Source organism: Rhinolophus ferrumequinum, chromosome 26 (genome assembly GCF_004115265.2).
Source record: "Rhinolophus ferrumequinum isolate MPI-CBG mRhiFer1 chromosome 26, mRhiFer1_v1.p, whole genome shotgun sequence".
Classification (NCBI taxonomy): domain Eukaryota; kingdom Metazoa; phylum Chordata; class Mammalia; order Chiroptera; family Rhinolophidae; genus Rhinolophus; species Rhinolophus ferrumequinum.
This window is the reverse complement of record NC_046309.1, coordinates 14,809,545-14,827,506: the sequence shown is the minus strand read 5'-3', so window position 1 is coordinate 14,827,506 and position 17,962 is coordinate 14,809,545. Positions and strand designations below refer to the sequence as shown.

The following is a 17,962-nucleotide window of genomic DNA, read 5'->3' as shown; positions in this document are numbered from 1 at the left end:
AAAATGTTTAACTATGTTTCCCTAACCAGCACACCTCGGTGCTGTACAACTATGTTTTCATGGTCACTCCTATCTCCTTGCAAAGTATTGTAAAGACTCTCTTTAATGGATCGTTTTCACAATATTGATAATATCGGTTCACACATCAGTGGCAAACTCGTTGTAATCTACTGAAACGGAATCAGCCAGTCAGAACACGAGTGTCTATCACTGAGAGATATGGCCATCTCATGTACCTCTGTGTCTGCCTAATACATGAATTGTAGCCTTACATACAGACCAAGGCAAGGAAACCGTCTCCAGTATCACCTGCATATTATATGAGTAAAGTCTAATTTCTTGTTTTCAACAGAAAAAAATAGCAGCCTGAATAGTCTATTCTCTTGCCCCATCTTAGCACCACTGGGCATCCTGAACGGATGATTAAAGTGGTACCAAGGCAAGGGAGACCTCATTTACATGTCACACTTCCCTGTGTGTATTGCTTGTGCCCTGAAATGTCCTCCTTACCTTAACGAGACTGAGCATTTATCACCAAGTCTTGTGGATTAAAGGTGGCTTCAGGGATGCAGGGGCCTCTTCTCTTACCCTATAGGTTACCTCAGGTGTCAGGGGTGATCTCTGCCAAATGTGGCGTCTCAAGGAAGCATGTGGGGCACCAACAGTTCACTAGCACAGCGAAGGGGCCCTCAACACCCCCACACTCAGGCTGTGAGGCCATAGCTCCCTGGGAAATGTGGCCGATGGAGGCCGCCTGGTCTGCTCTCTGCCACTCTCGGCACCAAAGAACCAGTGGCCTGCTATGCCCTGGAAGAGATCGCGGGCAATTTATGAATGACGGAAGTGAAGGTAGTATAGGTGAAATTTTTTCAATAAAATGTAAACAATATTCTAATAGAGCGGCATACTGAAAATAATAAAGATGACAGCTAAGATTTATTGAGACCTTGTTATGTGCCAGGCACTGCATTAAGAGTTCTATACATGTTTTCTAATTGACTCATTGTAACCACCAGGCATGAGCATAACGGCATGAGCATATCCCCATGGTACTGTAGGGAAAACAGAAATATACAGAGGTCAAATAACTTGCTCAAGGTCATATAGACAGAAAGTAGCAAACCCAGGCCCAGAATCCAGGGCAGGTGGTTTCAACTCAGTCCCTGAACCATCTCCAGGTCACCCACCAGGTAACTGCATAGCCTGCCCCCAGCCCTGAATCCTCCTTGAGAAGGATATACCTACTTCCAAATTCGTTTCTCTACTCCTCTACTCTCTACTCCTTGGTTTGCACAACGTTCTTTAAATAAATATCCAGATAGTCTTCTCCTCCACCACTATGCACGCCTTTGAAATTATCTCATTGTCTCTGAGTCAGTTTCAAATTCATGACTCCATTGTCTATGCATAATATTTAAAATGCATTGAGAGACTCTGTTCAGATATAATTCTGCCATTTGTAATTTCTCTTCTTATTCCTATAGTGCGTTTGATAAAGTCATGTGACACCACTAATGCCAACGAGTCATCTTGAACAATGGCACAGATTAACACGCATCTATTTACTTTTGAAAACGTCTTATCCATATTCAAACCGAGAGTACACCACTTATTCCAGTATCACAGATTTCCCGGCTCTCTGCAGACCTTAAGCACAAGCCAGTGGGTCCTCAAGCACTTAACCACTTCCGTTCACACCTCATCCCTGGTCCCAGAGGACAGGAGAGAGGGCTGGGATTGTGTGGTCAGCTCCCATCCACACCCACCACGTAAGAGGAGACGGGGAGCCAAGGGGTGCTCAGAGAATTGAGGATTGTCTTAGGAAACACCCCAAGAGCTCTGACCTTACATGCTGACATCCTTTTCCTCCCAGAGCCCTAATTCCACAAGGAAGTTGGGTTCAGGGTAACCCCCAGAGTGGTCACTTTCTTTTCAGGGCCCTGAAGCCAAAGCCTGTCCTCACCTCACCCCTACAGAGCTTCCAGAAAGGCCTTCTTTCTGCTCTTCTCCATTCTGCACAGTGTCCAGCCTTGTGTTGGGCACACATGGACACGTGTGAAGCATACATGGCAGGGGTGGGCGCAAAGGGGGCAGAGACACAGCCCCTGCCCTGTGTGCCCACGCAGTGGAGTCTCCTAACACGTTGCTAAGTGGAATATTGCAGGTGGCCATCTTAAAAATGGCACTTCAAGTGCCTTGAAAATATGGAGACACCGGTACTGGGTGGAAAGGAGAGCTGAGTGTCAGGGCAATTGCTGGAGACAGATGCTTGAAGGAGCTCAGGATGAGAGAGCTGCCATGGCTTCCCCCTAGTCACCTGCCCCTTAGATTTCCTGTCTCTCTCCCGCATCCATCCTGCCCCACTTTTATAAACTTGCTCTTCTTCTCTTGTTCCCCTTCTCAGAGAGAAGGGGACCAAGCCACTTCCCCTTCTGCCCTCAAGACCTTTCTGACACATGAGGAGTCAGAAGCTATTTCAGCTGCCCGGGCTGTGGTAGCCTCAAACCCAGGGGAGCTGGACTCCAGTGGACTAAAATTCTTCCCCCAGAGCAGAAGTGGTTACAAAGAGAAACCCAGGGAGCCCTGCAGAGGCCGCACGACTCTGACTGGGGAGGGAGACCGCCGGCTCCAGGTCTGTCAGTCTCCTTGCTGGCGGTGCTAATGGGTGTGAAGGGACACTCAGCTGTAGTGTTTTTCTGAGGGGCTTCGAAACAGATGGGGGTGCCAGGGTACCTGGAGGAGCTGGCACCCAGAGCTGAAATGACCTTCCGCCACCACACGGGGATTTGTCTCGGCCTTCCTACCCTGGCAACAATGCGTTTCCTAAGAGTATTAGTAATAATAATGACGACGAAGATAGCCCTCAACTTGCTAAGAGCCCACTACGTGCCAGGCACTTTATATGTATGACCTGTAATCCCAGACGTCCGGAAAGGCTGACAGTATCATGTGCATTTCACACATGAAGAAACTCAAGTACAAGCTGCTTGAGTGACTTGCTCTGGGTGGCAGAGCTGGTAGGTACGGAGGGCCAGGATGAAAACCTTAGTCCACAGCCAGTGTGTGACCACCCGTGGTCTTTGTCCTGCACACATCACTGGTTCCAGTCACCCCCACGAGTGCCTGAGAGATGATGTCAGGCCACTGTCACTTTTTCCTCTGGGGCAGGCTACTAAGCCGATCATATGCAGATGTTAGAGACCTTTGTGTCCATATGAGTGCCCACTGAGCGCATGTCGGTTGGGAAAGGATGGTGGTGGTGGGGTGCTTCTCCACTTACTCCATCTAGGGGGTGGACTGGCTGTGTCTGGGGCCCCGGGGACCCCAAGATGCGCTAGAGTAGATGTTACAAAGGGTCTCTTGTCCCAACTTGCATCAGCCTGGAACTAAGGAAGAATAAGCCAAGAGACCCCCTACCCAGAGCAATGAGGGCAGTTGTGAGATCTGACTGTCACCCCGTATGCTCCCTTCATCTCTCCCTCCCCCAGTCCTTTGGAATGCTAAGGCTTGTTTTGGCGGCTAAGGAGTGGGGTACATAACTCTCCTGCTCGAAGATTAGGGGATGAGAAACGTCTTTTGCCCACAAAGAGCTCCCAGTTCCTCACTGGAAAAGGGGCTGGAGATAACATCACAGCTGGATTCTAACTCAGCTCCTCTCCCAACCTGCTGTGTGACTTCGGACAAGCCATTCACTTCTCTGGGCTTCATTCAGTCTGCTCATCAAGCATAGGGGGAAAGGCAGCAGGAGAGAGTTGGACCCGATAAGCCTCTAGGGCTTTTCTGGTTCTAAGGTTTTATGACACAATGGAGAATCCAGGCTACCAGCACTGAAGGACTACAGGAAGCTGGAGCGGGAAGGCATTTCCCCTGCCTGGTTCCCTCCAGTTCTGCGATGGTAAAATGGACACGGTCTGCCTTCACTGAGAAGGAAGTGAGAAATGGGACTATCTCGGTCGTGACATGCTAGAAACGTTGGGGTCCAGCTCCATACAAATTAGAAGGTTTTCTGCCTCAGTGAAATTGGGGGAAACATTGCAACAGCTTTTCTCTTTCTGTGAGTGCCTGAGGTGGCTCCATTTCCTGTCATGCACTTCAAGTTCCTTCTCCCAGGAGCTACCAGGAGGAGCCCAGCCTGGGGGCCGAGAGCAAATGTCCAAATGGGCTTGTCACAATGTCAGCCATCCAAACACAAACAGCAATGTACAGCTCGGTCCCCTGCAGGGGCAGGCAGAATGACGGAAAGACGGGCTGTGTCACCACAGACACACCTCAAGAGAGACGTGCCGGGGGACCCAGCGCCAACAGAACTGTAATCTTTCTTAGCAGAGCCCATCACCTCCGGCTGCAGAAACAATCTCCACGACGGCACCTCACATGAGATGTCAGCAGACCTCTGAGACTATCAGACGTCACCTCTGACCCCTCAGAACACCCCTGAGAGGCAGACTGGGGATGGACGGGGCCTCTGAGGGCATAGAAGCAGCAGTGCCCCCTTCCTCACACAAGGGGACCCAGCAGAGGTACCATCCGGTTAGGAGTCCAAGCCCCAGTGGCACGAGCCTGTTTTGGACCACAATATCACCCTCCCCTAGAACTGAACTTCCCTCTGACACTCTTAACAGGGTAAAAATCACAATCACAAAAGCAGCCTCTCAGCCACTCCCTCCTACCATGCAGGCGCAACCATCTCTCCAATCCACAACCCCAAGCAAAGAGCCTGAAAAGAAGCACAAAGAACAGGGAAGACCCCACGGGCCCTACTCCAGTTCCTTTTTCCATAGCACTTATCTACCACCTTTTCGTTGACTGTACGATTTATCTTGCTGCTTCCTCTTGCTCAGATTGCAAGCTCCTAAAGTCAGGGATATTTCTTCACTGTTCTTCACTGTTGCTTCCGCAATGCCTGGGCTAGTGCCTGGTGCTTAGTAAGTGTCTGTTGAGAGAATGAGTGAGTCAGGCCTGAGCAAGATGGTGCCCCCTCCTTCATCACCAGATTGTGTTGGAAGGAGCCCAGCTGAGCTGCTCCACCCGGCTCTGCTTTCCCAGCAGCAAGTGGACCGACCTACCTCCAGACCCACCCCCTCCGCCCCTGCGGGCATCTGTGTCTTGGATCACAGCTAGGACTTGAGCGCCACCAGCTCATGAGGGGGGCAGGCTGTGCGTGTCACCCGGCCCCTTGGAGGAAAACCCACTTGTCCACCGGAGCCAGTAAAATGAAAAACGCCATGAAAGATGGCTTTGGCCCAGACACAACTGCCACTGTATCTCCAAAGCAGAAACATGTACTTGAGGCCTCTGTCTTTCAGGCCGGGGAAATGTACTGAGAAATCTGCCGCTTGCTCTGGGGCCCATCAAAGAAGAGAGTTGCCTTGTGTGTGTGTGGGTGTGTGTGGGGGGGACAGCGGCTCTTCCCCTTCCAGGGGGTCATTCCAGGGCACCTGGGACAACCCCAGCTCGGCCACCTCAGCGCCTCACTTATCTGCCTTGCTGACACTTCCTCTCACTTCCCTCCTGTCAGTTTGGCAGGTTTTTATCGCAGTAGTTTCAGTGTGTAGAGAACTTCCCTTGGGAGCACTGGAGTTGTAGTAAATAGACACCACATACATAAACACGGACTTGTACAAAGCAAGAAGGAGGCTGATGGAGGCACACAGAGAAGGACAGACGGCGGACGGTGTCATGCGTGTGCACGCATGCACACTCCCACGCGCCACACGCCATTCTCGGCCACTATTAGTTATACGCGCCTTACCCCTCCTAACTATAATCACGCGATTGGCTCCTCTGGCAACCAGGCCCCCACCTTTAGGGGCCTTTCCAAAAATCACCTCATTTACATAAACTCAGTTGTGGTTGAAAGGGGCTTGTTAGGAAAAACACGACACTCAATTTCACCTTTATGGCTCTGAAGAGATTTGGGGAACTGAGAACAAGAGACCAGATATTATATAACGGCAGATCTATAAGGTCCCTATTCAAGAGATGGTTAAAGTAGGCTATTTAAGTTTAACCAATAAGTTTCAATAAAAACAAAAAGCAAAAAATAGTATAGAACAGGGCAAAAGGCATGGCAGTGATAAACAGATGACCAAAGTTTGGAAGATGCTTTCTTTATCTGAAGCGTAGTTTTTTAATTATATAAGTTCGAACTCGGGAATTAAGATAAGCAATAAATAATTTGTGTCAGTCTCTCTCTTGTCCAATTATGGTTCAATGAAGACTGGGGATTGATTGATTGATTCATTCATTCATTCAGTTATCAAATATTTATCAAGGATCTATTAGGTGAGGTTTAGGCAGACAAGCAAGATACAGGGCTGCCCTCAAGCTGCTGATGGTCTGGTAGGAGAGAAAAGACAAGAAATCATCACAGCCCAGTCTGAGAAGAGCTACCGTCAGGTGTCTCCCCACAAGCCAGGAATCCCTGGTTGAAGAATGTGACAGCAGAGCTAAGTTTTGAAGGACAAGGAAAAATCAGCCAGATGACAAAGGGAAGTGTCGTCCGGGCAGAGCAGACATCATTACTGAGCATACGCCTTTCGCCTGCAGACTCAGCCCTGCAAAGTGTTTGACCCATGGTGGCTGATATTGACCCACCAGCGATGGAGACTGAAATTAGCCCAGACCCCCTGGGCTGTGTCTCCCCAGTGTATTTACCAAGAAGCTCTGGCCCTGAGCTCTACCTGGTGTGCTCAGTGAGGAAAGCGGGCTGTGGGTTCTGGATTTGCTCTCGCCGGGACCTGCTTTGGCCTGGACCTGGACTCCTGAACTTCATACTTCATCGATCTTCCAGAATCTTGATGCCACCCCCTGCCTGACTCTAAACATGGCCCAGGTCCATGCAACACTCCTGTTACAATAAGAGTAAGAGCCTCCATTTATCACGACCTTACTTTTTGCCAGGCTTAGTTCATGCTTATTACACGTGTTACGTCATTTGGTACTTGGGACACCACTACTATATATTGTTATTATTTGCATGTGACAGTGAAGGATGCTGAGTCTGAAAGTGGTTAAGGAACTTACCTGAGACCATGATTAGTAGATGGCGGAGCCCAGGTGCACGCTTAGATATTCTGACACAGACACCTGTGCACTCAACCATTGTGCTACCCTACCCCTCCCCACAAAGACTCTGCAAACCCACTGGCTGCCAGTGTTGGTCCAACAGTCGGGTTCTTGGGATTGTGATTTGGGTGGCAGGTGACCCTCCATCTCTGTGAGGAACAGCCCTAGAAGGGATGAATGCTCCATTCCTGCCTTCTTTTCCCTTCCAATAACCCGGAGCTCCCAGCCTCACCGATGGGTCCTGAGTACTGGCTGCACTCTCAGGGAAACTGAGGACTAGGGACTCGGAATCTCAATTCAGTTATCAGATGGGGCTTCACCCGACTTATATTTTCCAGCTTTGGAAGTCAGAGTTTTAAGTCCCAGTTCAGCTATCCCAGCTTTCAGGTCAGGTAAGAAATCTTAAAATATCCCATGCCTTATGGAAGTCTCAGGTCTTCTCCAAAGGATTCATTCCTCCATGGAAAGTTGCTTCTTCTCATTGTCTAGGGCCTTGCGGGGGGGAAGCAGGGAGCGGGGAGTATGGGCCCCAGTGAAAGAGAGCAAGGAATGAAAGCCAAGCAGGGGCCTCATGCCCAGTCCTGACTCCTGGGGTAAAATGCTCCCCTCTTGGCCCCACGTCAGGCCATTTCCAAGGCATGGCAGCCTCCACCAGGGCACCACAATGGGTCCTAGTGTCGCTGGACGGAGAGTCCCACACCAAGAGAAGATGTCATCGAACTCTTGGGGAGGGTGGAGCTGCTGTGAGCTGCCAAGGCATAAAGCACAAGCCCTGTGGGTGGCATACTGTGGTATTTATCACCCTCGCCATGCAGAGAGGGGACAGCAGGAACAATCAAGACTCTGTGAGCAAGGTCCTCTGGGCAGTTCAGGCCTCCCTAATGAAGATGAATGGGGGGGGGGGCGGGCTCTGCTTTTCATGGATCCTGCATTTGCCACATACATATTCATGAGCGGGAGGGACAGCTCCTGGGAATGACCCAACATGGAGATGACAGGGGCAGGCGTGTGCCAGTGATACTCCACACGTGGGGTGGCACACACTAGTCAGTGAATTAGGGTACTTTACTCCAGGTGTACCCTGAAGTAGATGGAGTTTCCAGGTGACGTGGATTCTGGGCCTGCTGTAGACCCAGATTCCCGGCCCGAGCTCCAGAACCGCCGGAGAACTTCGTACTCAGCGGAGTCCCAGAAGCAAGCCCAAGTTTGCTCCTCCCAACTCAGTATCAGCTAACAGTAGTCCCTGAGCCACGGCTGCGCTGCCTGGCTTGGCCTGCTGGGATTTGATGGAGGTCCCATATGAGAGTTTCACGTACACCTGAAGGCCTAGGACACATGCTGTATGTCACCTCATGTCTCACACACAGACCGTATTTTCTGAATCTCCTTCCATTTGATTCTTCCATGATGTTCCCACAACTAGGATTTTCAGACAGCAAATCCCTGCCCACCATAGACCTTCAGGGTTTAGGAAGGTATCTTGGTAGGAGCTTATACTTTGTTTAGGGAAATCTGGACCAAAAACAACTTGAGCCTCTGTACTAAATGCCTTCAACGGAGAGTAAATGTTGGCCCAGAACCTACACACACCATCTTTTTGAAGTTAGAGGATTTGTTCTAGACTCACAGATATTTTGATATTTAGAAGTTTTCATTCCCTCTTTCAGTACACTCAGCCTCAGTCCCCAGGCAGCATAACCAAAAGGATACACACTGGGCCATCCATCAAATCCGCTCGGTGCAGCTGGCCTCCCGTAGGCTAGTACTTAGCTGCAAGACGAATGTCTAACACCCAGAGCGCCTTACCTGCCTTTCTGACATGATGTAGAGCTGCTCGTGGTCCTTGGAGAAGGCCATATCCCGGAGGACAGGGCCGGGTTCGACCACCTGCACAGTCTCGTACTGGAGGGCATTGCCTCTGGGCCCATCCACCCGGATCTGGGGAGAAGAGGGAGAGGAGAACCGAGGTGAGTTCAGATCCTGCACTGCCCCAGTCGAGCTGCAGCCCAGGGACCCTCCCAACAGCCAGGGCAGAGGCAGTGAGCTCTGCTGCCACAGTGCCCAGAGGCCAGGCCCAAAGGAGCAGGCGCGACAGCCCCTCAGGGGTCTCACGTGGTAATGACAAGGAGAAGTGGAGAACCGAAACAGGGCTGCACCAAGAACCGCTGTTACTCTCTCCAGTTCCCTGCGCCTCAGGCGTACGTCTTTGAAGCCTTGTGTGTCTGTCTTTAGAGAAGAGGGTGAGGCTGGTATTGGGGGGTGGGGTTTGCGGATTGGGACACGGTGGATCATTGAAGCTGCCTCAGGGTGCCATCCTATAAGAGAGGCAATAGTATTTGCCACATTTGTTAGTGGAAAACAAGTGGGTATAAGGGTGTGGGCTGCTTCTTTGAAAGTGGTACCCAACTAGCTCTGCTGCACCTTGCAAGGGAACCAGGCCAGGAACTAACCCCAGAAGTTTCACACCGAGTGGGCTCGTTCTGCCCATTGAAACCAGTGGCTCATGTCTCAGATTTTGGAGGAGATGTAGGGTCCCAAAACCTCCTTGAGGTTCTATTCATGTCTCCCGGGAAGGAGATGTGGGCATTTCAGAAAAATATGCTTTTGGGTATGAGTCATCCGCAATTTTCTGAGAACACTTTTCAGAGTAGATCGTCCCTGAGCTGTCCACAAGTCCTTCCTAGAACTGTTTGGACAACGTGGAGACAACCGGGAAAGACTTGGGCCAACACCTCCCTCCATGACTGAGGACAAATCTAGAAAAGATGGCCTCCGTTCTAGAAACAGAATCATCACGAATCTTAGTTCAGAGATTTGACACGATCATTGCCCAGTGCTAATGGCCAACCCACAGAAGTCAGGACCCAAGATTACCGACAATGTAAGAAGGACGAGCGGAACGCTGGAGGGTGACAGGGAGAGGCCCTAGGGGGTCTCCAAACTTGATTAGATGCCATTTGTATAAGACTCTGTAAGATACCCGGAGTACAATTTTAGAGATTCTAATAACAAAGCTAAAGAAAAAAAAATTATATTCCAACCAGTCCCGTGAAATACTCCTATTTTTAATTTTTAATATTTAATTTTTAACCTCTCACGAGAGCAAGGAGAATAGAAGTTACTCAGAGGAGCTACATTCTAGCAGGACCACCACATCAGTGGTACCTAATCATACCACTTCATCTGAAAGTCTGCTGCCTCTCATTTCTGTTGAGTTCACCGGACTCTGACACCGAGGTATTTTATGATTGATGTGTTTGATGTTTGGTTTGTCCCAGACTCTGTTTGTTTTCCTTCTGGGCATTATTGTTAAGCCCTTCCTAGCCATCAGGCACTGGCAGATGGTTTTGCACATAATTCCTTATTGATATAATCCTCTCAATCCTATGAGTTTAGCGCCCATTTGTCACGACTTGCATGACCCCCTCCAGCATCTAGTCCACCCTCTCTCTCACCGTTTGGGTGGGATCGGACCTGCCCCCCCCCGCCCCCGCTTCCTGGGGTCGCTCTTGATTGGCATGAGCAAATCAGTTTCATCTCACTCTCTTATCACAGTGATTGGGAGAAAGCAGGCCCAAGTCAATCCACAGGTGGACCCAGAGAAAGCAGACTGTGTTACATGAAAGGAGGAAGCGAGACTCTCTCGTCACCCTCAATAGGGTCAGAGAAACAGAGTTGGCAGCCCTGTTGTGCTCAGGAGGCGAGCTGGAACCAGGGCAGACCAGGAGCAGAGATGGAGAAAGGACAAATTGTATTGTGGTGATGTCCCTGATCCACTGAATCAAAAGAACCCCAAAGCCTGCCCTGCGTTAGGACTTTCGGATTACTCAAGGTAATTTCCTTATCGTTAAAGTAATGAAAAGGCTTTTTGCCACATCCAAAGTCCTGACTGATACACTGAAAATAGATGAGGAAAATGGGAGCCCGGAACGTTAAACAACGGGCCTGAGCTGTCACATCTGGGGACAGACTCTGACGTTCATGCTTTTCCGACCACCAGTCACGTAAGAGAACTACTCGTTCCTTGAGGGGTTTCGTGGTTGCTTCCCGGGGGTGTGACCCGAGGCAGGGGCTGAGGTCAGCGTCTGTCTCTGGCCTATTCAATTCCAGGGGCTTTCGCCAGTCATTCCTGATCCTAATGCTCAACTACTTGAGCGTGAAAATATTCGTTTTAAACCTGGAGACATAAATTGATGTAGTGAAAACTCCTCTTCCCTAATTTCCCGTTAAACTCATGGAAAAACAAACCAAAACAAACCAAACAACAGCCCCAAAACTAGTAAAGGAATTAAAGAGAGATATGTTTAGCTCTGAAAATCAAAATGCCTTAAATTCCGATAGCCCTCCTGCTTCTGTACCCACTGGCAAGCCGCCAGACGTCCACCTGGCCAGGTCCTGCCTTAAGCTGAGTGAAATGGGAGTTCATGTAAAAGCAATCGGGATTGCCACCCACGTGCGGGCTTTGGCCCCTCGCCCAGTCAGGCTTCATCTCCAGCTGTGAGTCACCTCTGGAGCAGCATCACGAGAGTGACAACAGTGACACTGAGCACCCTGGCTGGTCTCCAGTCCCCTCAGGCCTCTGAGTGAATGCTGGTGGAACTGTCTTATCTCGTGCCCGTGTGGTCTGACCCCCAAGGGAAACTGGATTCAGTGCCTGAGCGATCTTCATCATTTGGCTCCAACTCCCCTGATCTTGAGGATGAGGTGATGTGTTGGATGTAGGGGGACATCAGAGGACAGCAGGGACAGAGGGATGGACAAGGGAGCACCCATAGGGCCAGTTCTCACAGGCATGGCTTTCCCCAGGGAGGTGGGACGGGGTTATGGCCCCCCATGCGTAGTCTGCCTGGGTAGGAAATCTGTACTTGGAAAGACAGGTCTCCCTCTCCTCCCTGCCCCACCCAATCCACTACTTGTTTCAGAAAATGGAAAGGAAAGCATTGTTCATCCATCTGCTGGAAGAATCTTACGCAAGACGCGGATAAAAGGAATTTGTGGTGGGATTTGCTAAGCGAAGGACAAAAATGAAATTTAGGTAGGATGGACCAGCTGTCAGCTCTTGGGCTCTTACATAACAATGGCCACGAGGGAGGTTAAGTAAGGACTCCGGTACGACGTGTCAGGTACGATGGTAGCATTCTACACACATTTCCCTTCTCATTTAAATCTCATAATAACAAGAGTGCGATAACTTTGTACGGTGACAGATGGCTACTAGATTTGGTGTCATGAACATATCGCAAGGGATAAAAATGTCCAACCACTATGTTGTACACCTGAACATAATATTGTATATCAACTCTACTTAAAAAAAAGAAAATCTCATAACTCCGTGAGGTAAGCCTTAATATTATCCCATGTACAGGGGAGGCACAGAAAGGGTTAATCACTTGTTCAAGGTCATACAGCTAGGTCACGGCATAGCCTTGACCCACACCAAGGTCTGACTGATCCCAGCATCCACACTTCTGTGTGTTTACGTACTATGCTACTGGTTAGATAAACATGAATCCCTTCAAGGGCTGAACGTAGCTGAATGAAACAAACATCACCCTGAGGAACCACGTCTACTGCCTATTAGCTACTGCAGTTCTTTTGGGAGAAAATCCTGCATGTGAATGAAGAAGACGCTGTTGTCAATTTTCAAAATTATGATCTCTTATATTTCTGTTTTATACCTTTCAAAGCATTCTTAAATAACATGGCCTCATCGGATGGTTGTAAAAGTTTTAACGATGTTGACGGCCAGGAGAGTCCTTCTCATTTGACCGACGAAGAAGCTGAGATTGGGGCTGGTCTGAGCCCCAAATTCAATGATAAATCAATGACCTTCAGGAGTAGAACCCAGGTCTCCTGACTCCTTGCTCAGCACTTCCCTCTTAGCTATTTAGATTTTCCAACAGCCTTTGACAAGGTTCCACATGAAAAAGGTATTTAAAAATAATGAGTCTCTGCGGGACTTCGGGCAGTTTGGCATTGGAGAGAGAACCGAGTGAGAGACAGAAAAAGACACGTTTCTGTGTGAAGAAGTGGAAACTGGGGGACTCCCCAAGCACTAGGGTTACGACTAGTCTTATTTAATACTTTTATAAGTGGTCTGGAGGAAGGAACAAGAAACTGTGCAGAATATTCTAAGCTCTTTGGGATGGCAAGAAGGCCGACAATGGAGATAAACAGCAGAAAGATGGCACAAGTCCGGCAGGGTCTGGGGGGATGGGCAGGAGCTGCACACAGGCTAATAGATCTGGGACAGAGAGTCCTATGGGGGCAGAGACCATGCCTGCAGCAGTCAGCACTGCCCCTCTGCTGGCCACAGCACCCAAGACATGGTTGGTGCTCAGTAAGCAGTCACTGGCAAGCACTGGCAAGGATGTGGGCGAAAGGGGGAACCCTTGTGCCCTGCTGGTGGGAATGCAAATTGGTGCAGCCACCGTGGAAAACAGTCACCATGGAGGCTCCTCAAAAAATGAAACATAGTAATCCCATATGATCCAGCAATCCTCCGCCTGTGTATATACCCGAAGGAAATGAAATCAGCATCTCAAAGTGATACCTGCATTCCCATGTTCACTGCGGCCTTATTCACAATGGCCAAGACATGGAAACAACTGAAGTGTCTGTCAATGGATGAATGGATAGAGAAAACTAAAATAGAAGGAAATCCTGCCGTTTACCACCGCGGGGATGGACCTGGGGCACATTGTGCTAAGCGAAGTAAGCCAGACACAGAAAGACAGACACTGCATGATCTCACTTATGTGGAATGTAAAATAGCCATACTCATAGACACCGAGAGTAGAATGGTGGTTGCCAGAGTCTAGGGAGTGCAGGAAATGGGAGAGGTTGGTCAAAGGGGACCAAGTTTCAGTTATAAGATGGAAAAGTTTTGGAGCTCTAATGTATAGGATGGTGACTACAGTTAATAATACTGAGATGTATATTTGAAATTTGCTAAGAGGGTTGTGTAGACGAAAAAAGGGGTTCCACAGAAAGTGACCTCACAGGAGGATCCGATCATAAGTTCCTAACGTGGCAGGTTAGGAATGAGTAGTGACACCCCAGGCATCTAGCTTCTTTAGTAACATGCTTATCTTTGCCTTAAGCAAACCCTGTGCATTGTTTTTGTGCATCCGGGTTAACACATCTTTGACATAAGTGTAACTACCCTCAAGAGAGCATGTCACTTTGCTAAAGATCCTGTAACTGGTCCCTGGCTTACTTTCTCCCACCTTCATGCAATCTTCCTTATGCTCCCGCCTTAATTGCAAATGCATAAAAGAAACTGCAAAACTGTCATTTCCCAAAGCATTTGAGATCTGGCTTCCTGGCAAGTGTCATCAGTTTTGGCTCAAATAAACTCTGATAAAAATTCTTCACAGGTTTGGACAGTCTTTACATTGAGAGTAGACCTGAAGAGTTCTCATCCACACACACACACACACACACACACACAGAAAACAGTAACATGTGAAGTGATGGATATATTATTTACCTCGATTGTGGTGATTTTTAAAAATAAAATATACATATATCAAAACATCAAATCGTATACCTTAAATATATATAGTTTTTATTTGTCAATTATACCTCAATAAATATGAGAAAACGTAAGAAGCTACTAAATAAATGATCAACTCCCTCTGGAAAAAGAACCACATTCTACCAACCGACAAGGAACTCTTAGTTGATCAAGGTCTGATCAAGGTAAGAGGCAGGCTGAAGAAGGGAGAATTTGGTGTCACCGTTTACTGCTCCCAGTACTCCGTTGGCCAAAAAGGCCAACGAAGGAGACACGATGGCCAGGGGCTATAGTTCAGCCACCAATGCAGGGACCCTGAAGCTTGGGAAGTGACAGCTTAAAACAAACAAGATGTATTATCACACATTAGGACAAATCAAATTTCTTATTTTATATAGTGTAGACAGTATTTGTGGATCACCTAAGCAGTGAGAAAGGATGAAAACGGCCATTGCTTTCTTTTGAAGCTAGAACATGTAAAGAAGCCACTAATGTAAATCTGGGTGTTTAGAAGACGTTATTCTCTGAGGCTGAAACCAAGAAGAAACCGCATCCTAACCCTACGGGTCCCTTGATGGAGTGACATGCCACACTCATTCATTACCCACGTCCCTTTATGGAATTCCCACTGTGTTCCAGGCTCTGATTTAGCTTCTGGAGAAGCAAGGTGAGTCTCAGCTCTGCTCTCCGGGACGCCTGTCTCCTGATGGGCTCAGAGTTCACACAAATAAGGCCATGTGGGGTGTTCACGCCTCTGTGTCTTCTTCCCAGGAGCTCTGGCTCATTCCCTGGAGTGTAACCAGGAATTATCAAACCAGTCCCAAGTAAAGTCCGAGGGAGCATGTGTACACCATATGACAAAAGGCCTACCAACGTGGCACCACCAACCGAGAATTTGGTGACTAAAACACATAGCGGGTAACATCAGATTTATCCCAAAGTCACCTTAGGAGTCAAAAACCTCTTACGTCACTAGGAAGAGTGATCTGCAGGAGCAAAATCTGTGGTACTAACAGATTTTCTAAAGACATGCCATACTGGCAGAGGGAGCGAAGAGTAAAAATATATTAAAAATGGGGCCAGAGGGAAAAAATTTCATTTAGCCCTGTCTTGAGGGGAATGAGTGTGAATGTGTTCTCTGTGGTAAGGCCTGGTGTTCCCTCAGGCCTCAGCTCAGGACACTGGAACGTTCTTCTAGACACCAGCACTGGACCACAGAAAAACAACGCCAGCCCCAGATGTGGGTCACATATGCAGTAACACCTTTTCCAGCAGGGGTCACATTGAAAAAGGAAACAGGCGAAATCAAGTTTTAATCACCCTAAAGACGTTCCTCGATAATTTATCTAATCCAATGGGCCCCAAGTGTTAGCACTTTAGTATGTACACAGTATTAAGAAGTTGTTAATAAGCTGTTTTACCTTCGTTTTCTCACACAAAATCTTTGACACCTGACGTGTACGTACTTTTACACTTACAGCAAACCTGTTTGGACCAGCCACAGGTCACGGGCTTCACCGTCATGTAGAGCCAACGGCGACCACGTTGGCCAGCACGGCTCTAGATGGTTATCATCTGTGGGTTCCGATTCTGCCCTCGCCAAATGACCTTGCTGATAATTTGCCTTGGTGACTAGCTTTCTGGGGATGCCCTCAGTGAGATCTTGCCCACTGCACTCCCCTGCCACACTACCCTGTGTCTCCTGGGACCTTCAGTTTATAGCATAACGCGTGTGCCTCATCATCTCCACTTTTTTGGAGCTCACAGGCTGCAAGCTCCAGCCAGCTGTAGGGCTCTTATCAGTCCTTGGAAGCCATAAGACACAGCTGCGTGGGCCGGGTCCTGACCTAGGCTAGCACTTGGCAGGAATCCCCTGTTCCCCGAGGGACAGACAAAACATTTAACAACTGCTCGTGGGGTGGGGTGGGGGGACCAGCCAGTCAGAAGAGTTGGTCGGGGGCAGGGAGTCTTATAGAGACTCCCAGCTGTACCAGGGAATACTGCGGGAGGTGAGGGGCGCTAGCTGGTGTGGGCCGTCCAAGCCTGGGGGCACCGCTGAGGACCAAGCACAGGGAAAGCTTTCAATAGTTAACAGCTGGTGAGTGATTCACCACAGTCAAGACATGGAAACAACCTCAACGTCTGCTGACGGATGAATGGTTCCAGCTATGGCTGAGTAAGTTCTGGACACCTAATAGGTAGCAGTATGACCAGAGCTAACGATGCTGTGTACTGTATGCTTGGAATATGCTAGGAAGGCGTAGCGTACGTGTCCTCTCAGAAGAAGAAAAAAGACAACGCTGGCTGTGTGGGGTGATAGAAAGCGTGAATCAGCTTCACCGTGGCCATTGTTTCACAATGTACGCCTGTACGTATACCAACACATCAAGTCATACACCTTAAACGCACACGATTTTAATTTGTCAACTGCACCTCAATAAAGAGGAGGAAGACAGCAACTGGTGAGGTCACACGGGACATAATGGCTGACCACCAGTCCTGCCCGTACCACGCAGGAACCTCCATCAAAGCGGTTAGCGCGCACGGTGCCCTCCCCGCCCTGTGGCTTACCAGGAACAGGCATGCATGCGTGAGGGCACACGCAGGCACCCCCACCTGCCCTCCGCCGCCCTCAGCCTGGACTCTTCCCAGGTGGCATAGCCCCCTTTCCTGCAGCCCGTCTACCAATCAGCACTGCCACCTCACTACCCCTGGCACGGTGAGCGTCTGCGCTGCCAGGCAGGCTGCTATTGAAACATCAGCAGAGTGGCCTCCTCAAAGGTCAGCCATCCAGGGAGCTCCTGGCAGCTGCTTGTTTGTTTATTGGAACATTATCTGGGCTGGGCTGTTTATTTACATCCATTGAAGGATTGAACAATAAATATCGTCTCCCAGTAGCAGGCAGATGCTTGCACTAGAGTGTCTGGCTGCCGTCTTGCTTGGAACAATCTCCCTAATGAGCAAACAGTGCTATTCATCTTTAAAGATGCAGGCCACCCGCTGGCTTTCCCCCTTTCCTCTCTCCCTTCACCTCCTCCCCAAACTTCCTGGCCAAGGTCTACACTGGCCCGATTTCGGGGCTGGGCGCAAGTACGGGAAGGTGAGAATGGGGTCTTATCTGTCAGGCAGGGAATGGAGCTGTAGGGTACGAACGTGAAGACCGATCTCCCAGGGCCACTCTGAATTCTCCACAAGACCCTCAAACCTCAAACCACCTGGTGGCACGGGTGGCAGGGAGTTCAGGCCTCCTTCACAGAGGCGGGGGTGACAGGGTTTGTGCAGAGGCACACCCCATCGTCGTGGTCCCAGAGCTGGAGTCAGGTCTATTCCTCTATCAGGCAAGGCTCCAAAGTACTCAGAATCCCAAGAGGGCCC

At 49.3% G+C, this 17,962-nt stretch overlaps 1 protein-coding gene across 3 annotated transcripts in view; it reads right to left on the bottom strand.

Moving 5' to 3' along the window:
• The window catches only part of PLXNA4 (plexin A4), a 415,500-nt gene that overhangs the window by 138,012 nt on the left and 259,526 nt on the right, over positions 1-17,962 (bottom strand). For all 3 annotated transcript variants that reach the window (XM_033098740.1, XM_033098742.1, XM_033098741.1), the window contains exon 4: positions 8,875-9,006. In XM_033098740.1, coding sequence (XP_032954631.1) covers positions 8,875-9,006 — 132 coding nt within the window. The remainder of the gene's footprint in view (positions 1-8,874; positions 9,007-17,962) is intronic.